A 26317-nucleotide genomic window follows, 5' to 3' on the forward strand; every position below is an offset into this window, starting at 1 on the left:
TGGCTAGTGATTCTAAAAATGTACAAGCAAACTTTACTAGCCAAACCAACAAATTGTTTCAGCCATTTTACTCGCAATTGGCGAGTAGATGAACATTTCTACTCGCCAGTTACATACATATATTTCTACTCGCCATGGCGAGTAAAATACTTGCCACTTTCAGGCCTGCACAAACACAATGCTTATTAGTACAGTTTTACAAATGGACAGGAAAGGTGTCCCTCTAACGTAGAAACTCTTTTGGTACACAGCTACACACACAAATTCCTGACAAATTGGGCATGTGTGTGGTTGTTTCCAGCTCCATGCTGTCTCAGTTCATCAGCCGGCCAAGTCAGGTCTTGTAATGAGGAACTTCATTTTTCTCAGCATTGGAATTGAAATAGCATTGCAACACTGTCATTATATTATGCACCAGCATTGGAATTGAAATAGCATTGCAACACTGTCATTATATCATGCACCACTGAGAAGGAACACAGCAAAAACACAGTAGCTGGTGTTAGTGTTGCTGTTGTGATGTACAGTATATACAAATACAAACATTTTTAGGTGGCTAATATGTCAATGCTTTCCATAGTGAAACTGGACAGAAACTGTAAGTGCAATCAAGCTGAAATGCTGTAATAATACCACTTACGTGTGTTGCAGTTCAGGTAGCTAGATGGCGTCCATCCCGGACAGCAGAAGCGTTCCAGAATCGTCACTGGCTGGCGTATAGTCTTGTACGCGCAGCATCTGTCCAAAAAAGGCAAACAGAGTCAGATATTTAATAATGTAGGCAAGACAACAATTAATATCAGAACTATACATATTAATCAACGTGGGGAGGACTAGATCTAAAAAAAAAAAGAAGAAGAAAAAGACAAACACATACACACCAGCAAACGTTACCAAATGTTTACGTTTGACAAATGACAAGAAAATGGTAAAATCTCTGCTGCTAAAGACAATACCGGGAAATGAAATGTACATAGCAGGTTAGATGGAAGCATAAAGAACCCGATTCACTATAAACCTAAGGGCCGTTACTTCATTTGGAATCTTAAATAATGCACCCTCGCAATTACATGTATATTTTGATGACTGTTGCTTGAATGGTGCAGAGTGATGTATCAAACTAAAGAGCCTTTTCTTAACACATTCAGCCGCCATGCAACATGACATTTGCTTCAGGAGGGTCGAGACCTTATTTCTCCTTAGATAAATTTGTTAACTTCACCAGAACCCCTTAAAATTCTCACCCAAGCCGGGTTTTGTAGGCACAAACTGTTTTGGTGATGAAAGTACATACTGTTCGGCCACACACGTTGCTGCAATAAAAAACAGAACAAGTCGCGTAAGGCGAAAATACAACATTTAGTCAAGTAGCTGTCGAACTCACAGAATGAAACTGAACGCAATGCCATTTTTCAGCAAGACCGTATACTCGTAGCATCGTCAGTCCACCGCTCATGGCAAAGGCAGTGAAATTGACAAGAAGAGCGGGGTAGTAGTTGCGCTAAGAAGGATAGCACGCTTTTCTGTACCTCTCTTTGTTTTAACTTTCTGAGCTTGTTTTTAATCCAAACATATCATATCTATATGTTTTTGGAATCAGGAACCGACAAGAAATAAGATGAAAGTGTTTTTAAATTGATTTCGACAATTTAATTTTGATAATAATTTTTATATATTTAATTTTCAGAGCTTGTTTTTAATCCAAATATAACATATTTATATGTTTTTGGAATTAGAAAATGATGGAGAATAAGATGAACGTAAATTTGGATCGTTTTATAAATTTTTATTTTTTTTTTACAATTTTCAGATTTTTAATGACCAAAGTCATTAATTAATTTTTAAGCCACCAAGCTGAAATGCAATACCGAAGTCCGGGCTTCGTCGAAGATTACTTGACCAAAATTTCAACCAATTTGGTTGAAAAATGAGGGCGTGACAGTGCCGCCTCAACTTTCACGAAAAGCCGGATATGACGTCATCAAAGACATTTATCAAAAAAATGAAAAAAACGTTCGGGGATTTCATACCCAGGAACTCTCATGTCAAATTTCATAAAGATCGGTCCAGTAGTTTAGTCTGAATCGCTCTACACACACACACACACACACACACACACACACATACACCACGACCCTCGTCTCGATTCCCCCCTCTACGTTAAAACATTTAGTCAAAACTTGACTAAATGTAAAAAGACATTGACCGAATCCCATCAAAGCCCACATAAAATATGATCTAAGAGGGTGCTAGGGCCAACTGACTAAGAAAGACTTGACTTAGACATTCAAAACTTGGCATGAATTAAGAAAGGTTCTTATTATAAGATATCTATATATATATACGACTTGTGTCTGTGTGTCTGTGTGTGTCTGTGTCTTCGCGATGCACGGCCAAAGTTCTCGATGGATCTGCTTCAAATTTGGTGGGCTTATTCAGAGAGACCCCGGACACAACCTCATTGATGAGATATTTCAACACGTGCTCTCAGCGCGCAGCGCTGAACCGATTTTGGTTCCAACCATAGCGTTCTCTACTCTTGTTAAGATCGCCATGGTTCCACCTCAGCTATTTTGGTTCCACCTCAGCTACCCGGGCCCCCATACCGACACACCAAAGCCAAAGTTCTCGGTGGATCTTTTTCAAATTTGGACACCGTATTCAGCTACACCCCGGACACAATATCATCGATGAGATATTTCAACACGTGCTCTCAGCGCGCAGCGCTGAACCGATTTTGGTTTTTGTGTTCATTTCACCATTCCCAGTAACTCTTCCTTATCTTCTCATCTTCTCCATGTTTTCAGCGTTTACCTCCCTTCCTTCGTATGGTGCACTATAGTATGAGGGGGGCATCTTCGGATATTCCCGGCGTTCTGTTACTATTTTTAGAAGGTCACCGCAGTGTCCAGAACGTAAATTGGACCCGTAAATTATCCTCACTGTAAAATTGCAAAGGTCGAATCAATTTATAGCCACGCGAAAAATACACTGTCATCTATCTCTCTATAGATACGGCTTCTCTGTGTGTGTGTGTGTGTGTGTGTGTGTGTGTGTGTGTGTGTGTGTGTGTGTCTCTCTATGTGAGCAACACCTGGGGATTGTTCAGTTCTGTTTGTGATGTGGTCTGGCGGCTTTTGTGTATTTGTATGTACTGGCCTTCCTTTGAAAAGCCATAACAGTTCAAAAGGGCTTACAGATAAGCTCTAAATTGCTCAATCCTGTTTGAGTGGAGTTCGCCTCCAAAGGTGATTAACACGGTTACATTCGTCGACAAGGATGGGACTCGATATGGTCAGGAATGGCATTATGGCCACTGAATCATTTTCGTGCTGTTCCCATTCCACGAATCTGGGAGGGACCTAAGCTTGGCGGGTCCATTGTTCGGACCCAGCAAAGCCGGCGTACGGCTCTAAGTATTTCATCCCGGCGAAGCCGGCTACCCGGCGAAGCGGGTATTCCTCTAGTATATATATATATTCACCGGTAAGTTTGTGTGACTTGTATTTCTTAAAGTTCTATACAACAGGCACTGTTTTGCACACAATTGAGAAAACCACTAAGGCCAAACAAAAAAACCGTTGGTTTAGGGTAACCCGACCGACCCTTTTTTTCTACCCCGCTGACCCAAAAACTTTTTTGCATTTCTAAAAAAAAAAAGAATAAAAATAAAAATGGGCACATTTTGCAAACTCGACATCACATGTGACAGTTGCAATGGGAGCTTCGACAGATCAACTAAATTTATACAAAAAAATTTAAAAAAAGAATAAAAAATGCCTACCTACCGACCCTATTTTTGTGGGTCACGTTACCCTACTCCAACATTTTTGTGTGTGGGCCTAATGGAGAAGTGAATGCAATATCTGCAAGGAAAATAATAAAGTCCACTGAAAATCCATGATGACAATGACTTGGCAAGGATGCCCCTCTCTACGCCACAGAAAAGAATGGTGGTCAGCTGAAAGACTTGAAAGGAGAACCGTTTAAAGGTCCTTGTCTACATTTTTATACCGAAATCGCCATTTGACCATTAAAATGCAGAGTCTATTATCTACAAATATCAACAATACACCCCCTTTCGATCAGGAAAGACGAAGCCAGTGTAGCCGTTTGAAAATTCATTGTAGTATTCCAGCGTAGTACTCATAGTAGGATATCCTTATTTGGAAAATGCCAAGCGCAAAACTCCTCTCAAATCCCGTGCATTTCGTGCGTTTAAAAAAAAGCTTGGACAGCGTTCCAGTGTCAAACTGAAGTTGCTGCACTTGTTTGTGCGTGGCTATAAGCATAGTGACATGAATTTGATTGGTCAGTATTTTTAGGCAAAGCACATGTTCTCAGCAAAGAGAAAACAAAATATTGGAAGCGTGAATCACGCTACCCAAAAATAAAATCTTTTTTTACATATATTTTTTTTTCTATAACTTTTTTCCCCATGGTTCATTCATCATTTGACATAATTTTGTATCGAAATCTAACCATAAGATTATTGAAAAAAAGCAAAAATGTAGACGACCACCTTTAAGATGGCAAACATTTAGGAAGCCCACCGACAGTCACTATGCAAGAAACTATCCTTGGCACAAAGGGTCAAAAATCCAAAAAATAAGCCCTTAAAAAAATAAGGCCTTATTTTTGAAAATATGCCCATATTTTTGAAAATAAGCCCTTATTTCTAAAATAAGGCCTTATTTTCCATTATTAAGGTCTTAAATCTTTAAGCCCTTAAAAAATATGGGCATAAAAAAATAAGCTCTTATTTGAAAATAAGGCCTTACGAGAAATAAGGCCTTATTTCTGTAAGGCCTTAATTAAAGTAAGGGCATAAAAAAATAAGGGCATAAAAAAATAAGGGCATAAAAAAATATGGGCACAAAAAAATAAGGGCATAAAAAAATAAGGCCTTATTTTTTTGACCAATCATGAAGCTGAATAGAATTCGGCTGCGACGCTCATGTGCAGAGATCTCATAAGAAACATGGCGAATGGGGGGTTCAGAGATCGTGATGAATTTTTGAGAAGAATTTGTGCTGAAATTGCAAATTGCGAGAGAATTGGGGTTTTGGCGAGTTTGTGCGCGCTTTCGAATGCGTGAAGCCATGCTGTATCCGCTCGATGTTATGACGGATGTTTTGAACGAGAGGCGAGTTTGTGCGCGCTTTCGAATGTCCGGATGCGCAGTAGCGATGCGCAGAAAAATATGGGCATATTTTTTTTAAGGGCTTATTTTTTTATGGGCATATTTTTTTAAGGGCTTATTTTTTTAAGGTCATAACAGAAATAATGCCTTATTTCAGTAAGGCCTTAACAGAAATAAGGCCTTATTTCATTATGCCCTTATTTCCTTATGGCTGTAAATATTTAAGGCCTTATTTCTAAAATAAGGCCTTATTTATAGAAATAAGGGCTTATTTTCCAAAATATGGGCATATTTTCAAAAATATGGGCATATTTTTTTGAGGGCTTATTTTTTTGATTTTTGACCCTTTGTGCCAAGGATAAGAAACCGTTGATGCTGCCTGTACACCGGAGATGCAGAATCTACGAGTGGGGTTATTACATTGCTCATACACTTGGCATCTCACAGGAGAGATGTATTAGTGTGCAAAAAGCTGTCCATGAAGAAATTGTAAGCCAGGTAGGGGAAAGGCCCTAATTACCGGACGGGCGCCTAATAACGGACACGCGATATCTCAGAAATGGTAGGTCACAAAAATTTTTTTTTTGCGCGAAACGATTCAGTGATATCCCCTTACACTTCGCACCAAAATAACATGGCGACTGAACGCACGCATTCTGCACGGGAAGTGGTTTTCTGTTTTTCGCACTCTCACTGTAATTTTAGACATTTGTAAACTAAGTGCAGCAAGAAGTTACGACTTTCTAAGATGAATTGATTGGTTGAAGTAGATAGTACATACACTCTATTAGTAAATACCATGCAATACGACGTATTAAATGAACGCATTTTTCAACAGCTGCATTGTAACTCCAACTAGTGGGGTTTGCCAAATACCGTCCACCACGTGCGCCCAAATACCGGACTATGTAATATGTGTAAAAAATATAGGTCCCTGGCAATATGTAATAAATATGTGTGTGTGTGTGTGTGTGTGTGTGTGTGTGTGTGTGTGTGTGTGTGTGTGTGTGTGTGTGTAGTTGAACGTGCGGTTAATTCGCTTGACTAAAAATAACGCATAACCCTCTCTCGAGAAAAAGATACATATCTTCATAAAAACTTGCTTTTTGACTGACAAAAGTTGCAAAAACCAACATAATTAAATGTAAAAATACATGAACGTTCACAAAAAAGAAAACGGTTGCAATTGTTAATTAAGACATGGTTTCAGCAACTTTTGTTACTCTATTAAGCAGCGAATTTTGTGTCCGGACTTTGGTGACCCCCTGTCCGGATTTAGGCAGTAGGTTCCCCAAAACCGGACAATTTGCCGAAAAATTCAAACCTTAATAACTTTTAAAGTATAACAGATTTTTTCAATTTTTTTCAACATGAAGATAAAGGTAGGTTAGATCTACAATAATCCGTTTTCAAAATTGCGCTATGTTATATACTTTGTGAGAAAAATGGGTTTAACCTTAAGTGTCCGTTAATTGGGGCCTTTCCCCTAGGACCCACATTTTTTACACCAGAACAGAAGCACGTCAGAGTAACATGTCACCCGACATTTTACACTTGCCACGAGTCTTGAGGCAGATCCAGAGGATTTTATGTTCCGATTTGTTTCTGTTGATGAAATTTGGGGGCATCGATTTCAACTTCTCACTTGAAACAAAGTTTAATTATTGGACACAGAGGGGGTATACACTCTTCAAAAAATGTTAAGGATCACTTTTTTACAAGCACGCCACACAAAACAGACAAGACCGAATTCTTTCATTTTTTAAAAATTATATAATTGAACAACCAAGGAGTAATGACAAACAAAGCAAAGATCGAACGCGGCAGCGACAATTTAGCTAGAGTGTGTCAAACGTGACAACCCTCGAAAATGGAATTCACAACAATGTGAATCAGTGTCAATAACGCGTGTGCCCTCCGTTGTGTGCCAGGCATTCAACACATCGTTACCGGCACGGTGGCCTAGTGGTAAGGCGTCCGCCCCGTGATCGGGAGGTCGTGGGTTCGAACCCCGGCCGGGTCATACCTAAGACTTTAAAATTGGCAATCTAGTGGCTGCTCCGCCTGGCGTCTGGCATTATGGGGTTAGTGCTAGGACTGGTTGGTCCGGTGTCAGAATAATGTGACTGGGTGAGACATGAAGCCTGTGCTGCGACTTCTGCCTTGTGTGTGGCGCACGTTATATGAGGGGTTTTCAATTTGGGGGCAAAAAGGGAAAAAAAAATCGGGGGGGAATAATCTTCACCAAAGGAATCAGCAATAATTTTATGTTGAACTATACACATTGCGTATTCCATAGGTCGCTTCTTGCCACTTTTACAAAACTATGTGAATAAATATAAAAATGGGAAAAAATGTACACATGTTTGTGAAAATGTCCGTCGTGTCACGGACAAGTTTTTTAATTTTTTTATGATAAATTTAATCAGTCAGTCCATTTCTTTTCAGTTACACAACACACAGATCAGCCTTCAATGGAATAAATCAAAATATGTGGGTTTTTTTTGAAAGAAAGTGCATTGATTACAGAAAATAATAGAGTAGAACGAAAAAGTAATAAATCACAGCACACGTCAACACACATAAAACATCGGTCAAGTTGCCCACTACATGGTACAGAGGTGTCCTTAGACGTGTGCTGATCCCTCCCCAGACAATCACAGAGCCTCCGCCAAAATGCACACATTTATGTGAAACTTTTTTTACTAGTAACTCTAAACGATGGCAACAAGCACCCAAAACCCTTGATTATGAAACAACATCTTTGGTTTGCAAATTAAGCCTTAGTGTGCAGTGTGACACGATGGACACGCTCGTGACACGATGGACACGGTCGTGATACGATGGACATTTGCACATACAAAAGGAAGCAAGTTTGAAAATTACATTTTTTAAAAATTGGGTATTAAACTAAGCAAACAAAAAGCAGAATTGGAATGCCTTTCCACTTGGCATTTTTATAAAACTGAACGAGTCAAGAGGAACGACTGAAAAAGTGTAAAGGTAACCGTCTTTGAACTTAATGTCTGTTATGATAGCGAGCTCTAGGTTGAGTGAACACATCATACTGCAACGGGGTGTGTCTCCGGAAAAGCTTCTCTTGCACATGATTCCACACAAATAGATCTACAGTGTAATGATCAGAGAAGCCATCTTTTTGAACTGGCTCAGAGATGACAGCCAGAATATCTCCATGGGGGTACCATAGTGTGTCCTTCATTCTTGGTGAAAAAAAAACCCAATTGTCCTTTCCAAGTTGGTGCAAGCAGTCCACCAGGTATTCTCCATTGTCAACGTCTACCACTAGACCGGGATATGCCATCTTGTCGTAAGCGACAAACACCCAACGCCCAAGATAATCTTCCGGCCGAATTCCTTCTACACTCTTCAAAAAAAGTTAAGGATAACTTTTTTACAAGCACGCCACACATAACAGACAAGACCGAATTCTTTCTTTTTTTAAAAATTATATAATTGAACAACCAAGGAGTAATGACAAACAAAGCAAAGATCGAACGCGGCAGCGACAATTTAGCTAGAGTGTGTCAAACGTGACAACCCTCAAAAATGGAATTCACAAAAATGTGAATCAGTGTCAATAACGCGTGTGCCCTCCGTTGTGTGCCAGACATTCAACACATCGTTGGCGCATGGAGTGGATCAGGTTGCATATGAATGCTCTGGGAACTCCATTCCACTCCTGCTGGAGCCATTGCAGCAGTTGACCCAGATTGGCAGGAGGAGGGTGATGTTGCTGTACCCGACAACAAAGCTCGTCCCACATGTGCTCTATGGGGTTCAGGTCCGGGCTGTTGGCTGGCCACAGCATCCTGTTGACCCTGGCCTGCTGGATGAAGGTGTTTACAGCTGCAGAGCGATGGGGAGGTGCGTTGTCATCCTGAAGAATCGCACGAGGGACGATCGCTTGGAGGGCTGGAATGACCAGGGGTTGCAGGATCTCATTCTGGTAGCGGACACTGGTCAAGTTGCCCACTACATGGTACAGAGGTGTCCTTTGACGTGTGCTGATCCCTCCCCAGACCATCACAGAGCCTCCGCCAAAACGCTGTCGTTCCAGAACAGCGCCTTCTGCGATGCGCTCTCCGCGACGCCTCCACACTCGGATGCGACCATCAGCAGGTTCCAAGCAAAATTGGGACTCATCTGTAAACAACACCTGAGCCCACTGCTGACGTTGCCACCTCACATGTTGAGTGCACCAGGCTCGGCGAGCTGCTCGGTGATTAGCAGTCAGGGTTGTCCCTCGGACTGGACGCCTTGCACGCAAGCCAAAGTTGTGTAAGCGGTTTTGGATCGTCTGACCACTAACAACAGTGTTGGTGGTAGCCTAATGTTGTTTGCCTTAGCCATTCTTTGCTGCATGGCCTGCCTCTGAATGAAGCGATCCTCTCTTTGTGTGGTGACTCTGGGCCGACCAGAACGTTGTCGCTCCTGCACTCTTCCAGCTGCGTGGAATCTCTGTTTTAGTCTAATGATGACAGAGGGAGCCACTGCAAGCCTCTGGGCCACTTGCCTGGCAGCAACACCGTCTTGTAGCCATCGTATTGCCCTTCCTCTATCCAAATCGCTCAGTTTTCTTCGTGGGGGCATGTTGCTACTGTGCATAATTGTGTCAGCGTGTCAACCTTTAAACACAAGGTGGTGAGCGATGTTAATAGCCAGGACCCTGTTGTAGCACGTGCATCACAACCTTTTGCCCTGGCATGCGTTCCACAAACTTCATGGGGCTATAAAAAACCACCCTTTTTCTTCCAAAATGCAGAAACTTTTGAGAAGTCCCACAAAGGGAAATAACTCTGCCTGCCAAACAAAATTCTAGGTCAAGACTCATTGTTCATTTGTTAATTCAAACACATTAATCTTTTAATTATTATGTCGATGTTTAATTTGTTGGCAATTTTTTATAATTAGATCCGTTTTTTCAACCGATCCTTAACTTTTTTTGAAAAGTGTATGTATCACTAGATCTACATGCTTACATTGTCAGGTGTATAGCTAGCCCATTTCATCGCCTATACATAAATCACTTAATTACATCGAACAAGACACGTACATGAATATGTCCGTTGTGTCACAATTGTGTCCGTCGTGTCACGACTGAGATCGTGACACGATGGACCGTGACACGATGGACAAATTTCAACAAAAATAATAATGAATGCTCCCTGTTCCAAATTTGATTGCAATTTCAAATCTAGATAGTTAAGTGTCCCAAAGTCCCACGTATTGGATGTGATTTGAGCACATTTCAAGTTTTAATCACTAACACACACCCCGTGACACGATGGACATAAAATATTTGTAATACTCACTTTGACAACTTGAGGACACCAATAAAATAAGACGTAAAGGCCACGCGGCGATAGGTTTTTCCTGAAAGGAGGCGACGAAAGGGACGCGAACTTGAAATTACGAAAAAAGGGACCAGTCATTGTTTTTCAGTCGCGTTCAGTAAACGTGACACGACGGACATAAAAAGTGAAGACAGCATTTTTTGCTCTTTTATTTTCGTTTCATAAATAAAGTATAAAAGGACATTAAAAAAGCTGCTCACAGATCGGTTAGTGTTCTAAAAACAATTTTTTGAATATTTTTTCATTCATGTACGATTTTTTTCTGACGATCTACAGACATTTGAAATTTTGCCTTCTAACCAAAAGACACCCACTTTTTGACACCCTCGCTTACTATTTGGCCTTGAAAAGTATAAGGTAAACACAAATAACGCAAAACTCTTGACCAGTTTGCTAAGGACATTTTGAAGAAGACATTAACCCGAATTTCAGTACAATTGGAGCACTGTGTGAAGCTCTGAATTTTTTTGAAGTTCAAAGACACGTTTTTGCCCCAAAATTGAAAAACCGTCATATGTCAAAGCAGCACCGCCCTGATATGGCCCTTCGTGGTCGGCTGGGCGTTAAAGTGCATCTAAACCCAAATTTTCAAACAAAAACTCTTATTACCAATGCAAACATACACTCATATGTGTTCCATCTCCACCACTCAAAAGGCCCAAAGACGTGAGTAGCTCACGCAGCGAGTGGGAAAACCCCGTCAAAGCTAGCAGCGTGGCAGCCTTCTGCTGAAACAAAACGATGATGCTAAAAATAGATTTTCTCCACTGATGACGTAGTAAGGGGAGCAGCCGCCACAGCTGCGAGCACTTGGTCTTGGATCAAGCTGCCAGTGGTGTTGTTTACGGCTGTAATATTACCTCGGCAAACAAGCAAGGAATAATTAAAGTACTCAGGGGTTTTCTAAAGTCCCTCACTGACATAAGGAGAGCTTGGATTAACTTTGTGAAAACTTCCAGAAAAGATTTTTCACAACCAAAAGACAACCAAGTTGTATGCGGACAGCATTTTGCCGACGATGCATTTGCAGACGAGTTCACAGCACCCTTGTTCGAATTCGAACTCGGTTATCGTCCAAAACGGAGGTAGAAGGAGGATGCTGTCCCGTCAGTGATGCCACTAACGTGCATCGATGTTCAGAAGAGATTGAATGCAGCAAAAAAAGACAGTGGAGACGGTTGACGTAGAATCCAACCGGAGAAAGAGGCGACGGAAACGAGAAGTTATGAAGGCAAGTGCGGCTCGATTTGTTTGTGTACCCCAAACACACCTCCTTCTCATATACTTGGGAATGTACTGCAGGTAAACAATGCTCTTCTCTAAAGATGGGTGAAAGTATGAGATAGACAGAGAGGGTGAGGGAGAATCAGAGACAGGAGGGAAGAAAGGGTACATTATTTATAATATATGAGGTTATACATGTATAAATGTATACAAGTTTTGAATTTGAAAGTCATTGATTCAGTGCCTTTGAATTGTTGTCGTGTTTTCAGGCTGTTCCTTGCAGCTCTGCATTACAATGAAAATGGGGACATAGGTGATGCGCTTGATGAACGAGGAAGGAAATCCACATGTGATAATGTATATGAACATCTAGGGTTGTTTTCAGTATTGTTGATAACATGTTTTGTTTGATTAAGGGTATTCAGCTGGTATTTCCTTGTTTTTCACTACCTTTTTTATTCATGTTTTTGATATGCCTTGACCGACGAGGTAATTTTATAGACGAAAAGGAATCGGTGTTTTATTTGTATTCACTTGAATGGGATTACTGTTTTATTTTATAAGTGATGCATTTTATTCTAATTAAAACATACATTTTCATTTTACTATTTTCATGGAAGCTCGGGCCACTCAAATCCTCTGTAAGTATCCTCGGAAGGAAATGCATTTCTGATGGCCCGTACCGCACATGAAGGTAGAGGTATCCTGACTTTCCTCCCTAGCACACCATGACACCACCTCACCAACTGTCGGTATCCTATGTAGCGGTTCTTCCTGGAAAATAAAAAAAGAATCTGTGACATTAGGGTTTGTTGTGTACTCCAGCAGAGGGTTCTTAAAAATTGTGTGGAGAGTGGAGGGAGGAACACTTGTTCCTTGTGTATACAGGATTGACTAATGAGGGAATGGCTTGTTTCATGGTTGTGTGTGCGTGTATGACTGTGTGATATTGTCTTTCATGACAAGATCCCTGTAAATCTTTAATTTTACCTCACTTCTATGTTTATAAACTAATAAAGATATTTCCAAAAATGGTGTTTTCTTTCCAGCATTAAGTTTATCTTGTTTCACACAAAGAGTATAAACACTGATTCACTTGTGGACTTCAGTGTGGAAAGATCTCAGGATACAATTTTCATTTTTACTGTTGATTGTTTGTTTATTTGTTGCTTAACGTCCAGCCGACTACGCAGAGCCATATCAGGACGAGGAAGGGGGGGATGAAGGGGGCCATTTTTACTGTTGATACTGATAATGAGTGTTGTGTATACTATTTCTGCACATGTTTGTTTGTTTTATAATTTGATTGTTGTTGTCCTTGTTTTTGTAATTGACCAACTTCCAACTTTGTCATTTATTAAGAGACAAAGATCAAGGATTGCTTTACACGTACCTGCTAATTTAAACAAACAATCTTCTGTCACCTTCTTCTTCAGGCGTGTGAATGAATGGATGAATATGTTTGTATGTCATGTGGAACAAACCTAGAAGTGTCTGCCACAACATTTTAGAATTTCCAGAATAGTTTTTACAATGTCACAAGTAGAAATAACGTTAATCCCAACTCATGAAATTAACAAGTCGCGTAAGGCGAAAATACAATATTTAGTCAAGTAGCTGTCGAACTCACAGAATGAAACTGAACGCAATGCCATTTTTCAGCAAGACCGTATACTCGTAGCATCGTCAGTCCACCGCTCATGGCAAAGGCAGTGAAATTGACAAGAAGAGCGGGGTAGTAGTTGCGCTAAGAAGGATAGCACGCTTTTCTGTACCTCTCTTTGTTTTAACTTTCTGAGCGTGTTTTTAATCCAAACATATCATATCTATATGTTTTTGGAATCAGGAACCGACAAGGAATAAGATGAAAGTGTTTTTAAATTGATTTGGAAAATTTAATTTTGATAATAATTTTTATATATTTAATTTTCAGAGCTTGTTTGTAATCCGAATATAACATATTTATATGTTTTTGGAATCAGCAAATGATGGAGAATAAGATAAAGGTAAATTTGGATCGTTTTATAAATTTTTATTTTTTTTTACAATTTTCCGATTTTTAATGACCAAAGTCATTAATTAATTTTTAAGCCACCAAGCTGAAATGCAATACCGAATTCCGGGCTTCGTCGAAGATTACTTGACCAAAATTTCAACCAATTTGGTTGAAAAATGAGGGCGTGACAGTGCCGCCTCAACTTTCACGAAAAGCCGGATATGACGTCATCAAAGACATTTATCAAAAAAATGAAAAAAACGTTCGGGGATTTCATACCCAGGAACTCTCATGTCAAATTTCATAAAGATCGGTCCAGTAGTTTAGTCTGAATCGCTCTACACACACACACACACAGACAGACAGACAGACAGACAGACACACACACACACGCACATACACCACGACCCTCGTTTCGATTCCCCCTCGATGTTAAAATATTTAGTCAAAACTTGACTAAATATAAAAAGCACATGTTTGGTAAAGAAAGATAGGATTTGTCACTTACTCCTCAAGAGTAGCCTGGAAAGTGCCATGCTCCTGTCGGTACTGGTAATATGCTGTCTCCAGCACATCTGTGTTCAGGCAGACGCTTTGAAAGGCTGGGAGCTGCGTGATGCATGTAATGCCAGGGTCTTTGAGAGGTCTGCAAATATAACACTATTGTTATAACTTATTTTTAACTATAAATTAAGTATAAGAATTAAACTTCTAAACGCCACGATGAAGTTTAAAGGCTTTACAGACTAGTACATGTACTAGTAATGAATAGCCATTAACCTCTACATCTATATATATATGTTAAATTTACAAAAGAGTCACACCTTCCCTTTGCTCTTTTCATAACATGTTATAATAAAATTAAATAATGATAGCCTCATTCTTCCAAACCAATAACATGCCAAGTGAAAAGATATACATACCTGCGACTGTTCAGCTTCTCCATGATTTTAGTAGACTCAGTGCAGCAGTTGCATTCCTCCACTTTCTCCATCACCACACAGTTGCCACATTCACACCTGAAAGTAGCACAAACTTCACTTGAATCATTCGTCTCCATTCTTCGACTAAGTATTGTGAATGTGCACATGTGGGAAGTATTCTTAGATTTCACTTGAAAGAAACAATAAGATTAATTCCAAAAATGTAACTTGCCACTGCTCTCTTCAGAAAGAAAAAAACACCGCTAGAAACGTAAACAATGAGACTTTCGCCTTCGTATCATCGTATGACTTACTCAATCTACACGGTAAACGTGAATTCGTTACTCACCAGTCTGTGTTCCCAAGGCGATATACGCCGTTTTTGTCAGCAAAATGATTATTTTCCTCCACATTCCTCTCATGTTCTTGTGCTGGAGGCTCGAACTGATACGGTACAACGCGATTGTTGTTCCACAAGTTGCCTGCACCACGAGTGTCCGCCATTTCGCTCTGTTCCCCTCAGTACGTCACAAGTTACCAGCTGGCGCTTCGGTAGTTCTCGGGTTTTCTCGGCAAAGTCCGGATTAGCAAATTTAGCTCGCATGTCGGTGGGCGTTTCCTTGCGAACGACTAAGCGCTGAGCGGTTTCAGTGCCGAAAAATGCCATAACTGGAAACCCTATTCACACACTCAAAACTTTGTTTGGAGGGTTTAGACGCACTTTAAGCAAACATACAAACATACAAACACATCGTTGGCGCATGGTGTCAGTAGATCAGGTTGCATATAAATGCTCTGAGAACTCCATTCCACTCCTGCTGGAGCCATTGCAGCAGTTGACCCAGATTGGCAGGAGGAGGGTGTGCTGTACCCGACGACAAAGCTCGTCCCACATGTGCTCTATGGGGTTCAGGTCCGGGCTGTTGACTGGCCACAGCATCCTGTTGACCCTGGCTTGCTGGATGAAGGTGTTTACAGCTGCAGAGCGTTGGGGAGGAGCGTTGTCATCCTGAAGAATCGCACGAGGGCCGATCACCGGTCAAGTTGCCCACTACATGGTACAGAGGTGTCCTTAGACGTGTGCTGATCCCTCCCCAGACAATCACAGAGCCTCCGCCAAAAACGCTGTCGTTCCAGAACAGCGCCTTCTGCGATGCGCTCTCTGCGACGCCTCCATACTCGGATGCGACAATCAGCAGGTTCCAAGCAAAAGCGGGACACATCTGTAAACAACACCTGAGCCCACTGCTGACGTTGCCACCTCACATGTTGAGTGCACCAGGCTCGGCGAGCTGCTCGGTGATTGGCAGTCAGGGTTGTTCCTCGGATGGACGCCTTGCATGCAAGCCAAAGTTGTGTAAGCGGTTTCGGATCATCTGACCACTAACAACAGTGTTGGTGGTAGCTTGTAGGCGTTGCCGAATGTTGTTTGCCGTTGCCATTCTTTGTTGCATGGCCTGCCTCTGAATGAAGCGATCCTCTCTTTGTGTGGTGACTCTGGGCCGACCTTTGTCGCTCCTGCACTCTTCCAGTTGCGTGGAATCTCTGTTTTAGTCTGATGATGACAGAGGGGGCCACTGCAAGCCTCTGTGCCACTTGCCTGGCAGCAACACCGTCTTGTAGCCATCCTATTGCCCTCTAGGGTGCGTATCGCTAGCGCTACGTGTCATTTGTGCTACGTGTCATTTGTCCTACGTGTCATTTGTGCTACGTGCCGCTATCGCTACGTTGATTAGTGCTACAAATAATTTGTCGATGAGTCGCTATCATTCGTTCATTATCACTACGTGTCGACAGCACTACATCTTTTAGCGCTACGTGTCATTATCGCTACGTGTCAATACCACTACTAGTACTGACGACTCTCTCTTTCTCCTTTCGCTCTCACTCCTGGTTTGTGTACGTGTATAATTATGTATGTCGGTGTATGTGTGTGCGTGTGTGTGTCTGTTTCAGTGTGTGTGTGTGTGTGTGTGTGTGTGTGTGTGTGTGTGTGTGTGTGTGACTCTCTCTCTCTCTCTCTCTCTTCCTCACTCGCTCGCTCACTCACTGTCTCCGAGTCTCTCTGCCTCTCTCTCTCTCTCTCTCTCTCTCTCTCTCTCTCTCTCTGAAGGAATATTTTGTTGTTCCTTTCACTTTGCCAAAGATTTGTAATTTTCGGAAGAAAGTCTCTGCATGATTTTCAGTTGTTTCTTTCGGATTTTGATCTTTTTAGAAAAAAAGGGCTTTGCTTTTGACAAATTGTAAGACAGTGTTATTGCATATATTTTTTACTAGAATATTAACACAAGGTATAACCGAGGATATTGAAACCTTTTCTTCTCTCCCAAATTCTTTTATGAAATGAGAGGGGGAGAGAGGGAGAGAGGGGGGGGGGGGATTGACAGACAGACAGACAGACAGACAGAGAAAGCGCGAGAAAGCGGAAGGGAGAGACAGTTAACAGAGAGAGAGAGAGAGAGGGATGGAGGGTGCTTTTTATTTTATGGTTGGTTGGTTTTAGTTCTTAATGCAGTGTTTTTGACAATAGTTTTCATTCGGTAAAAGGCAAATTCAATTACCGCTCTCTATCTCTCTCTCTCTCTCTCTCTCTCTCTCTCTCTCTCTCTCTCTCTCTCTCTCTCTCTCTCTCTCTCTTTCATTACACACACACACACACGCACACGCACAAACGCATACGTATCCACGGTATCGTACACACAAACTCACACACAGAAAAACATCCGTGTATGTATATGGTATCATGCAAGAGAGAGAGAGAGAGAGAGAGAGAGAGAGAGAGAGAGAGAGAGGTAGAGAGGTGGGAGTGGGAAAGAGCGAGAGAGAAAGAAAGAGCGAGAGAAGACAGAAAGACAGATGGAGAGAGAGAGGGGGAGGAGAGCGGGAGAGACAAGGAGAGAGCGATTTTAAAGAGGTACAGAGAAAGAGCGATTGAGAGGTGCAGAGAGAGAGAGAGAGAAAGAGCGAGAGAAGACAGAAAGACAGATGGAGAGAGAGAGGGGGAGGAGAGCGGGAGAGACAAGGAGAGAGCGATTTTAAAGAGGTACAGAGAAAGAGCGATTGAGAGGTGCAGAGAGAGAGAGAGAGAGAGAGAGAGAGAGAGAGAGAGAGAGAGAGAGAGAGAGAGAGAGAGAGAGAGAGAGAGAGAGAGAGAGAGAGAGCTCAGAATGGTTTATTATACTAAGGCCACAGACTCATATACAAACCAAGGGGGATGGGGGAAGAACAAAATCAAAAAAACAAACCACACACCAACAACAACCATGAAATAAATACGTTGTGAAAAAAAAAGAGAGAGAGAGAGAGAGACACACGGCACACACAGACACACACAGACAGAGACAGACAGATCCGACAGACAGCCATGCAGACAATATATATACACACTCACACGCAAACACAAAGGGAAGTGTCTGCCGTTTGAACATGTAGTATAGTGCTATCGACACGTAGCGCTATCGACACGTAGCGCTACAGTACATTGGTTTTTCAAAAATAGTGATATCGACACGTAGTTCTATTGAGACGTAGTGATAATGGCACGTGTGAATTGTGGCAATAGCACTACGTGCCGATAGCACTACTGTTTTGGGCAATTTGTGTCGATAGCACTACAGAAAATAGCGCAAACGATACGTAGCACAAATGACACGTAGCGCTAGCGGGACGCACCGTTCCTCTATCCAAATCGCTCAGTTTTCTTCGTGGGGGCATGTTGCTACTGTGCATAATTGTGTCAGCGTGTCAACCCTTAAACACAAGCTGGTGAGCGATGTTCATAGCCAGGACCCTGTTGTAGCACGTGCATCACAACCTTTTGCCCTGGCATGCGTTCCGCAAATTTCATGGGGCTATAAAAAACACCCTTTTTCTTCCAAAATGCAGAACTTGAGCTTTTGAGAAGTCCCACAAAGGGAAATAACTCTGCCTGCCAAACAAAATTCTAGGTCAAGACTCATTGTTCATTTGTTAATTCAAACACATTAATCTTTTAATTATTATGTCGATGTTTAACGAGATGGGTCGCAACACTGACTTCCTATGGTTGGAAGACTCGACGTACAAACTCAGCTAGTACTCAGCCAAGTCCAGACTCCCTTATTTAAAAGGGAGAATTTGAGCCCCTGTCAGTCACCCAGTACAAACGCTCTGAATGCAGGGTAAGCGTGTGCTTGATACGGTTAGTTAACACTTTCCCTCGGCCTTTGGGAACTGGAGACTGAGAGCCGAAGGGGCAGCTCATGTGCCCAGTCCACAAAACAAGAGGCACATAAAAGACACGCACAGGGGTGGAGGAGACGAAATAGGTGAGAATTTTTTTTTAGATATGTAATAGTTTTACTGCATTATGACAAACATTTAGCGTTAATGCTGCTACTTTTAATCAAAGCCATGTTTTGTTTTAACTGTGACGTCATTTTCTCTTTTTGTTTTTGTAATTCGCAGTTGTAAGAATTTACAGGAAAAATACAGGAATCTGATCATGCAGCCGAGTTGCAATGATAAAGACAACACAAATGAAGGCAGTTCGAGTTCATCATTGTCTTTGAGCAGTCGTTGTTATTGGTTTAAACAAGATTTTATTAGAGAAATACAGGGTGGCATGAATATATGCGATAATTATTAACAGCTATTGTGTTTTCAGCGTAGCAATAGGGCCCGATATTTAGACGAGACAAGTATAATGCCGACGAGTCGAAGACGAGTCGCATTATACTTGTTCGAGTCTAAATATCGGACCCTATTGCTACGATGAAAACACAATAGCGTTTATATAGCTATTCTGACATTAAATTCTGTGTTAAAATCATGTTTTTGTCAGCAACAAGGACCAGAATGGTCCATGTCGTTGATTGCAGACGACAGTTCCCTTTCTGCATGAAGCCACGGAAATAACCGAACATTGAAAAACCCACGGACATGTATTACGGAGAAAACTCAAGATAACCGGATGCTTAGCATTACGTCAATATCTTAGGAATCATATGACGTTATGACGTATCATGCTTGCCTACGTAGATTGTATGTTCGAAAGTCTGACTTCTGTTGGGAATTCGCGTGGTGAAGACTGCGGTAAATCTGTAGATGATAAGAGAACAAGGATTGTCTCAGAAGAAACGACGAAATGTTTCAGACCGGTAACTTCATTTCAACATTGCACTACACAATGGACGTTCTATGTGACAGGAGAGTTTGCTGATTTTGTGTTAAACATTGGTGATTGGAGAGATCGTCTGCAAAAATCAGAGATAGGTCGCTTCAGATTGCAGCTTCTGGAAATTTGCAAGGTTTGCTGCCAGTTAAAGAACTGGATTTTACACGTAATGTATGTCATGTACAGTAAGCAACAACAAAAACATACACAAAGCAAATGGCATCGTCTGTCGACTAGCCACAGACACAAGCCTGGCGAGGTATGCGTGTACTTTATACACGTGGAAGAAACCGGAACCATGCGTCTTTGTTATTGCCGATATCGTTTGGATATCGGCAAAAATGGCCAACTTTCGTAGCGTTATGCTTTGATGATCGGAAAAGGGATGTGTGAGACCATCCAATCACAGCCCCCGAATCCCCCCACGTGTCCATCAGAATAGCTATATAGACATTTGTGACCACACAACAAGCTAAGCTTATATTAAGTCGTTGTTATTCAGAATAGTCCGGCGCCTGTGGGTGGACATGAGTTGCGAAAGCTGTTCCGAGAAGGGTTTAAAATGTTTATCAATTTTAAAAGGAATATAAAAAGGAAAAACACCAAATTACATACACGTAAAGGCTGTAGTTATCTGTCTGTCGGTGTGTTTGTCTCTGTCCATCACCTCTCTCTCCCCTCTCTGAGTCTGAGTCTCACTCTAGGTTGAGTGTCTTGATGCATGCTCGTACTTATGTCCGGAAAAATCCGATTTCTTTTCTTGTGTTCTCAATTATCTTACATCTGTTTCAGTTTTTAGCTTCGAATGGACAACGTATGTTACTAGCTTGTTGTAAAATATTAGTTTCTCTATTTTTGACACTTATGTAATTTCATTTAACAAAATAGGTGACTGCAGACTTTGGTAAGGTTCTTTCCTTGAGCCAGGGACCTTATTATTAGAACACTGTGATAGGATGCTTTGAAAATCATACTTTGCAGTAGTTACCTGAGCTGCATTGTACCTCATTTGCCTGTCTTGAGAGTTTTATCTTGTGAATCTTGGTGCACTGTCTGCATGGTAATTTGAGATAAAGAATAAATAAATGAATATAATAATGTATTCTTGCTTTACTTTTTATGTTGTGCTGTTGTGTTAAAAAGGCAGATCCCCTTTGGACTCATGCATGCACAGTTTTCTTCATTTTGTCTGCATACACAGTGAAATACGCAAAAAGAACAAGAGTGCAATGAAGAAAACTAACAAAGACGGCATCCAATATGGCGGCGCGAAGAGAGTATGAGCGGAGTTGTGCCCCTTAGGGCTAAAGCTAGCCGATCCATTTGATAACGTCACGCCGAGTAAGAAGAATGAATGCTTGAGCATAATGTAACAACGTGAGAGCACGGTTCGTTTAAGCGTTACTACACACCCAAAGAAACATGTTTGTTCATATATAATGTTTGTTTTTCACATTAATTTTATTTGTAAATTTGACTAGCTTATGATAAACAAGTCGCGTGAGGCGAAATTACTACATTTAGTCAAGCTGTCGAACTCACAGAATGAAACTGAACACACTGCATTTTTTCACTAAGACCGTATAGCATCGTCAGTCCCCCGCTCGTGGAAACGGCAGTGAAATTAAAAAGCCAGTATAGCGCGGTAGTGGTTGCGCTGAGCAGGGTAGAACGCTTTTCTGTATCTCTATTCTTTTTAACTTTCTGAGATTTTTTTTAATCTAAACATAACATATCGATATGTTTTTTGAATCAGGAAACAACAAGGAATACAATGGAATTGTTTTTAAATCGATTGCGGAAATGTAATGTTGATCATAATGTTTATATTTTTCATTTTCAGAGCTTTTTTTCAATCCAAATATAACATAAAAATATATGTTTTTGGAATCCGAAAATCATGGAAAATAAGATGACATTATTTTTGGATCGTTTAATACAAAAAAACTATTTTAATTACAATTTTCAGATTTTTAATGACCAAACTCATTAATTAATTTGTGTGTGTGTGTGTCTGTGCCTGTGTGTCATGGAGTGTGTGTGTGGGTGTGTGGGTGTTATTGCTGAGCATACTGATTCAAAAAGTTCAAAAAGCCTGCACTCGGCTGAGTAAACTACGTCTTTCTGTGCTCGAAGTCAAAAACCCTTGTTTGAGCCGTGACACAGGGAAATCTAGTACCGGCATGAAACCTATGCAGCCCTGTGCAGAGAGAAATTCTCTCCAGAGTCTGCGGAGTTGTCAGCGTTTTGAAACTTGATACGTTTGCTACCAACTGTGGGAAAGTTTCTTGACCGCTGCGGCAGTGGAGCTTAATTGATGCCGACATGGTTGCTGCATAAACGGCCAGCTTGGCCTCTCCTCCTACTCCCAGTACTGGCACGTGCGAACACTGCGATGGCGCGTGCTATGCCTGAGTCTGAACTGTACGGAACGCGGATCGTATCAACTGATGCAGGAAATTGATGCATCCAAAACCAAGAATTTGATGCATCATTTTCACAAAAGGATGCATCATTTTCAAAAAGTATGCATCATTTTCCAAAACTGATGCATCCGATACGAAAATGATGCATCCTTTTAAAATAGGATGCATCATTTTGATGCATCATTTTGATGCATCACTTTCGGTTTTGTATGCATGCGAAAGATCATTCATTTCCGGTCTTTCCGTAAGAAATGCCTGAGCACGGAAAAACTTGAAATGACATTTTGACGAATATATACAGATTGGTTACATAAAACAAAAATAAACGTACAACATACCATTAAATAGGAAACAAGTCAAAGTCACGGCATTATGCATTTTAAGGCATTTTTTGTTTTGTTTGTGGTTTGTCTTTAGTGCACACGAAGTTTTGACGCCCTTGACCTTCGACTCAAACTTTCGTTTTCCGACGTTTTCAACATGGCCGAAGAAGAATCGTTTTTGACTGGTGTTCGGCGAACCTTTTCTTATTGTGCAAATGTTTTGCGATCGGGATCTTACACACAAGAAGCCCTTGAACGGTAAGTGTTTTTTGAAATGCAAAGTGCATGTGAACCCTCAGTTGTTGAGTGTTGACGGAACCCGAAAATTCTGATGCATCCAATCGATGCATCAAATTCGTGGTTTTGGATGCATCAATTTCCTGCATCAGTTGATAGAAATAGTTCGTTTCGCTTCGTATTCCGGTTCAAATTTTGCTTTTTGCTCGGCACTTTCCGGGAAAACCCGAGAATTCTGATGCATCCAAACGATGCATCAAATTCTTGGTTTTGGATGCATCAATTTCCTGCATCAGTTGATACGATCCGCGTTCCGTAGAACTGAACTGAGCTTCTGCACGACATCGAGGCTCTGAGGCACAAGCGGGTAAAAATGTGTGGAAGTCCGAAGAGACAATGTTCAAATGGAAACTGCGAACGAAAATTAAGGGGCTTATTGTCCGTCAGGGCTTAGAATGCCTATATTGGACATGAAATTTTCTACGATGAAAAAAACCAAAACACGTAAACGGGAGGATGACGGGGGTGGGTGAGATAAATGGTTAAAAGTTACAATTAAGACTTCGTAAAATAAGTGTCATGTATCACCATGTTTTTCATGAGTTTCTTGGGGTCCACATGGAAACTGCTTCTAGTCACAACTCCTTCCTACTCCGACTGACTGACTATTAGGGTTTAACGTCCTCTTAAACCAACTGGTCTATATTGGGACAGGTATTGGTAATACGCTGAAGATATGGTGTGATACTTTGATTCGAACAAGCCCGCTGTGGCCGTCTTCTTCGACACACCAGCATTGGGTTTGTCTCGTCAAAGTATCGAAATACGATCATGATAATCACCGGAGACGAGAGATGATGCATGCGTGTCTTCGTGTTTTCCAAGCCCTGAGACTTTCGCTGTGAACGTGGGATTTTTTCGTGCGCATGTGTGCACACGGGGGTGTTCGGACACCGAAAAGAGTCTGCACAAAGTTGACTCCGAGAAATAAATCTCTCGCCGAACGTGGGGATTGCATCCTACTCCGCCTAGTCGGGCAACCTCTGGCTGTGACTCAGTTTTCCGAGTGTGACAGAGTAAAGTTTTGTCATTGTCCAGTCTAGTGTTTGTAGTTCATGTTGCCGATCGCTTTATGTTTTGTGTAATGCCATTATTTGTTCTAAGTTAAATGTTGAGATGCACATGTCCAGTCACCGGTAGATGTCCATGTTCTGACTAGTCTTTGAACTTAAGCCGCTCTCCTAGAAAGAGACGGGAGCCGGGGAGCCTGCGGGAGTTGTTATGTCATATGGCGGCCTGTCTGTCGCTGTATTCCTCGGCTAGCGACATGTAGCACTAGTTTTCAAGTAGGTGTTAATTCCTTGTCGGACGAGTCAGTTGCGTAACTGTTATGACCGACCCGGGGGTAGCCGCCGGTAACACGTGCGTGTGGTAATGTTTGATGCGCTCAGCCGATCAAAGTCTCGTTAAGAGGGTGTGAATTCCTTTGAATTTGATACGGAGAAGCGTGTCAGCTGCGGTTGGAAGGTTTTAATCCCTTACCCCCAATGGAATGGCTTATTATCTTAGAATGTTGTGTTACTAATAGTTACTAGGATTTTGATTGGATGTTTGTGACTCTAGCTAAAGTTCGATTATGTATGTACATGCTAGGGTGTGAGAACTCTGAGAACTGGGAAAACTGGGAGAACTCTGAAAGACGCGAAAGAGAGTGGACGTGTTTTGTTGTGTGCTCCACTAACTGACTTCTGGTTATTGTGAAATAAAGTCACGTTACTGCAACCCCTGACTTGGCGTTTTCTATTCCATGCTTCCTGCCTGAGCACCCTACTTCTTCTTCACCACACATTGTCATTGACACGAGCAAGTTGAGCCGCGTATGATTATTATGCAACTGTTTGGATTTCCTTCGTCTCTGATAACAATGGGCATATTCGCATAATCAGTGAACATTTGAAAAGGAAGTTTTTAACTCCGCACATTTCATTTCACAGCAAACATACCCACGCTCGCACGACCCCTCGTGGCCGGTCAGATCAAATTCTGAGGGCGAAAGCAGCATGACATGAAAGCAATCGCTCACATTGAGCTGTCCCCCTTCCTGCCGCGGTGATGACCTCGGGCTCCGAGTCTGAGAGAGTCACTGACCGACTGGCACTGAGTAACTGACTGAGGTCTGTAAGCCAGCCTCGCTAACTGAGTATCAAGGGCGGATCCAGGATCTTTAAAGGAAGGGGTCCAGGATTAAGGAAGGGGGGGCCCACCCAAACTTTTACTTTTTTGCACAATCTCGAAGGCGCGAAGCGCCTGAATTGAGGGCATGCTAGGGGGGTCCGGGAGCATGCCCCCCCGGAATGGTTTTTTTCTCAAGGAAGCAAAATGCTGCAATCTAGGGCCACCTGAGCTCAGAAACTGTCATTTAATCATCTCTCTCTCTCTCTCTCTCTCCCCCCCCCCCTAAATCTGCCACTGAGTATAATACATGTAGGGCCTAGTGGGTTACTTAAAGTCTATTGACACTGTAGATTCCCGGCTCCCATGAGCAGTTAGAGTCCGGCAGTGGTGTCGACCGATCAGTCATCAGCCCCGGACCGGACCAGAGATACTGACTGACAACTGAAGGCGACCTAGTCACTAACCCAGTTTCTCTGGAATGATGACTTGTACAAATTATCAACTTGAATCGGTGGATCGCACGACAGGTCTCAATGGCCTCGAGTCGTGCCAAACAGCCGGTTTTATTTGACACATTTCAATGAAATCAAGATGATTTTTCCAACACCGAGTGCCACTGATCCCGCGGCATACATGATTGTGCCAGTGCACGCGGCGTACGTGTTTTCGTTTTGACACAAAACATAAAACATGTTTCTCCACGAAAGTTCCCAGGCAAGAACATTTTGTCTCGACCCAACTGAGAGGGGCCTCATTAACTGACGCACTGAAATGTTTGACATGAGCCCTTTAATTAGGCTACCGTGTCAGTACGATGATGAGTTCTTTCCTAAAAGCAAGTTAAGCTTACATGATACCGGTTCGGCCTTACGGCTTCAGTGGTAAAAATATTGTTTTGTAACAATAGTGCATAACCGCCACACACACACATGCACGTACACACACACACACACAAACACTGACTGACACACACACTAACACACACTGACACACACACACACGCAAACACACATACACTGGCACACCCCACGGGCGGATCACATCATTTTTAAGGGGGGGTTTCCAAATTCCTTTTCGGGACAGATCGACGAAGCGAAGGCCGAACTTACTTGGGGGGTCTGGAGGCATATTCTTACTAGGGGGGTCCGGGGGCATATGCCTCCCCCCCCCCGGAAAATGTTGATAAAAACAAGGGAAATTGAGCAATCTGATGCAATCTGAGCCATTATTTTTTCATTATTTTCAAATTTATTTCTTTGTTTTTTATCTTTATTTAGTTGTTTTTTGTTGGGTTTTTTTCATTTAAAAAAAAAGTTAGGCTAAGGGGGGGGGGGGGGTCC

General features: G+C 41.8%; 2 protein-coding genes across 2 annotated transcripts in view; both read right to left on the reverse strand.

Moving 5' to 3' along the window:
* Positions 1–26317, reverse strand: part of LOC138950925 (uncharacterized) — a gene marked incomplete in the record, with an annotated part of 92127 nt that overhangs the window by 61528 nt on the left and 4282 nt on the right. Inside the window, 2 exon segments of the mRNA XM_070322635.1 lie at positions 641–738; positions 1245–1313. Coding sequence (XP_070178736.1) covers positions 641–738; positions 1245–1313 — 167 coding nt within the window.
* On the reverse strand, positions 12277–15366 carry LOC138950934 (P2X purinoceptor 7-like). Its single transcript, XM_070322652.1, has 4 exons — positions 15011–15366; positions 14662–14757; positions 14247–14384; positions 12277–12516 (listed from the first exon to the last, which is right to left on the reverse strand). The coding sequence occupies exons 1-4, from the start codon at positions 15163–15165 to the stop codon at positions 12354–12356; spliced, it is 552 nt and encodes a 183-aa protein (XP_070178753.1). The 5' UTR covers positions 15166–15366; the 3' UTR covers positions 12277–12353.

The sequence above is a fragment of the Littorina saxatilis genome, linkage group LG16 (assembly GCF_037325665.1).
Source record: "Littorina saxatilis isolate snail1 linkage group LG16, US_GU_Lsax_2.0, whole genome shotgun sequence".
In the NCBI taxonomy this organism is placed as follows: Eukaryota; Metazoa; Mollusca; class Gastropoda; order Littorinimorpha; family Littorinidae; genus Littorina; species Littorina saxatilis.

Excerpts from the sequence above, each read along its gene's own strand:
- LOC138950934 (XM_070322652.1), bottom strand. The coding sequence starts at position 15,165 with ATGGCGGACACTCGTGGTGCAGGCAACTTGTGGAACAACAATCGCGTT. Across the intron at positions 14,758-15,010 it reads CGCCTTGGGAACACAGACTG|GTGTGAATGTGGCAACTGTG; the intron begins GTGAGTAACGAA and ends TGCTACTTTCAG. Across the intron at positions 12,517-14,246 it reads TTCCAGGCTACTCTTGAGGA|GAAGAACCGCTACATAGGAT; the intron begins GTAAGTGACAAA and ends TTTATTTTCCAG.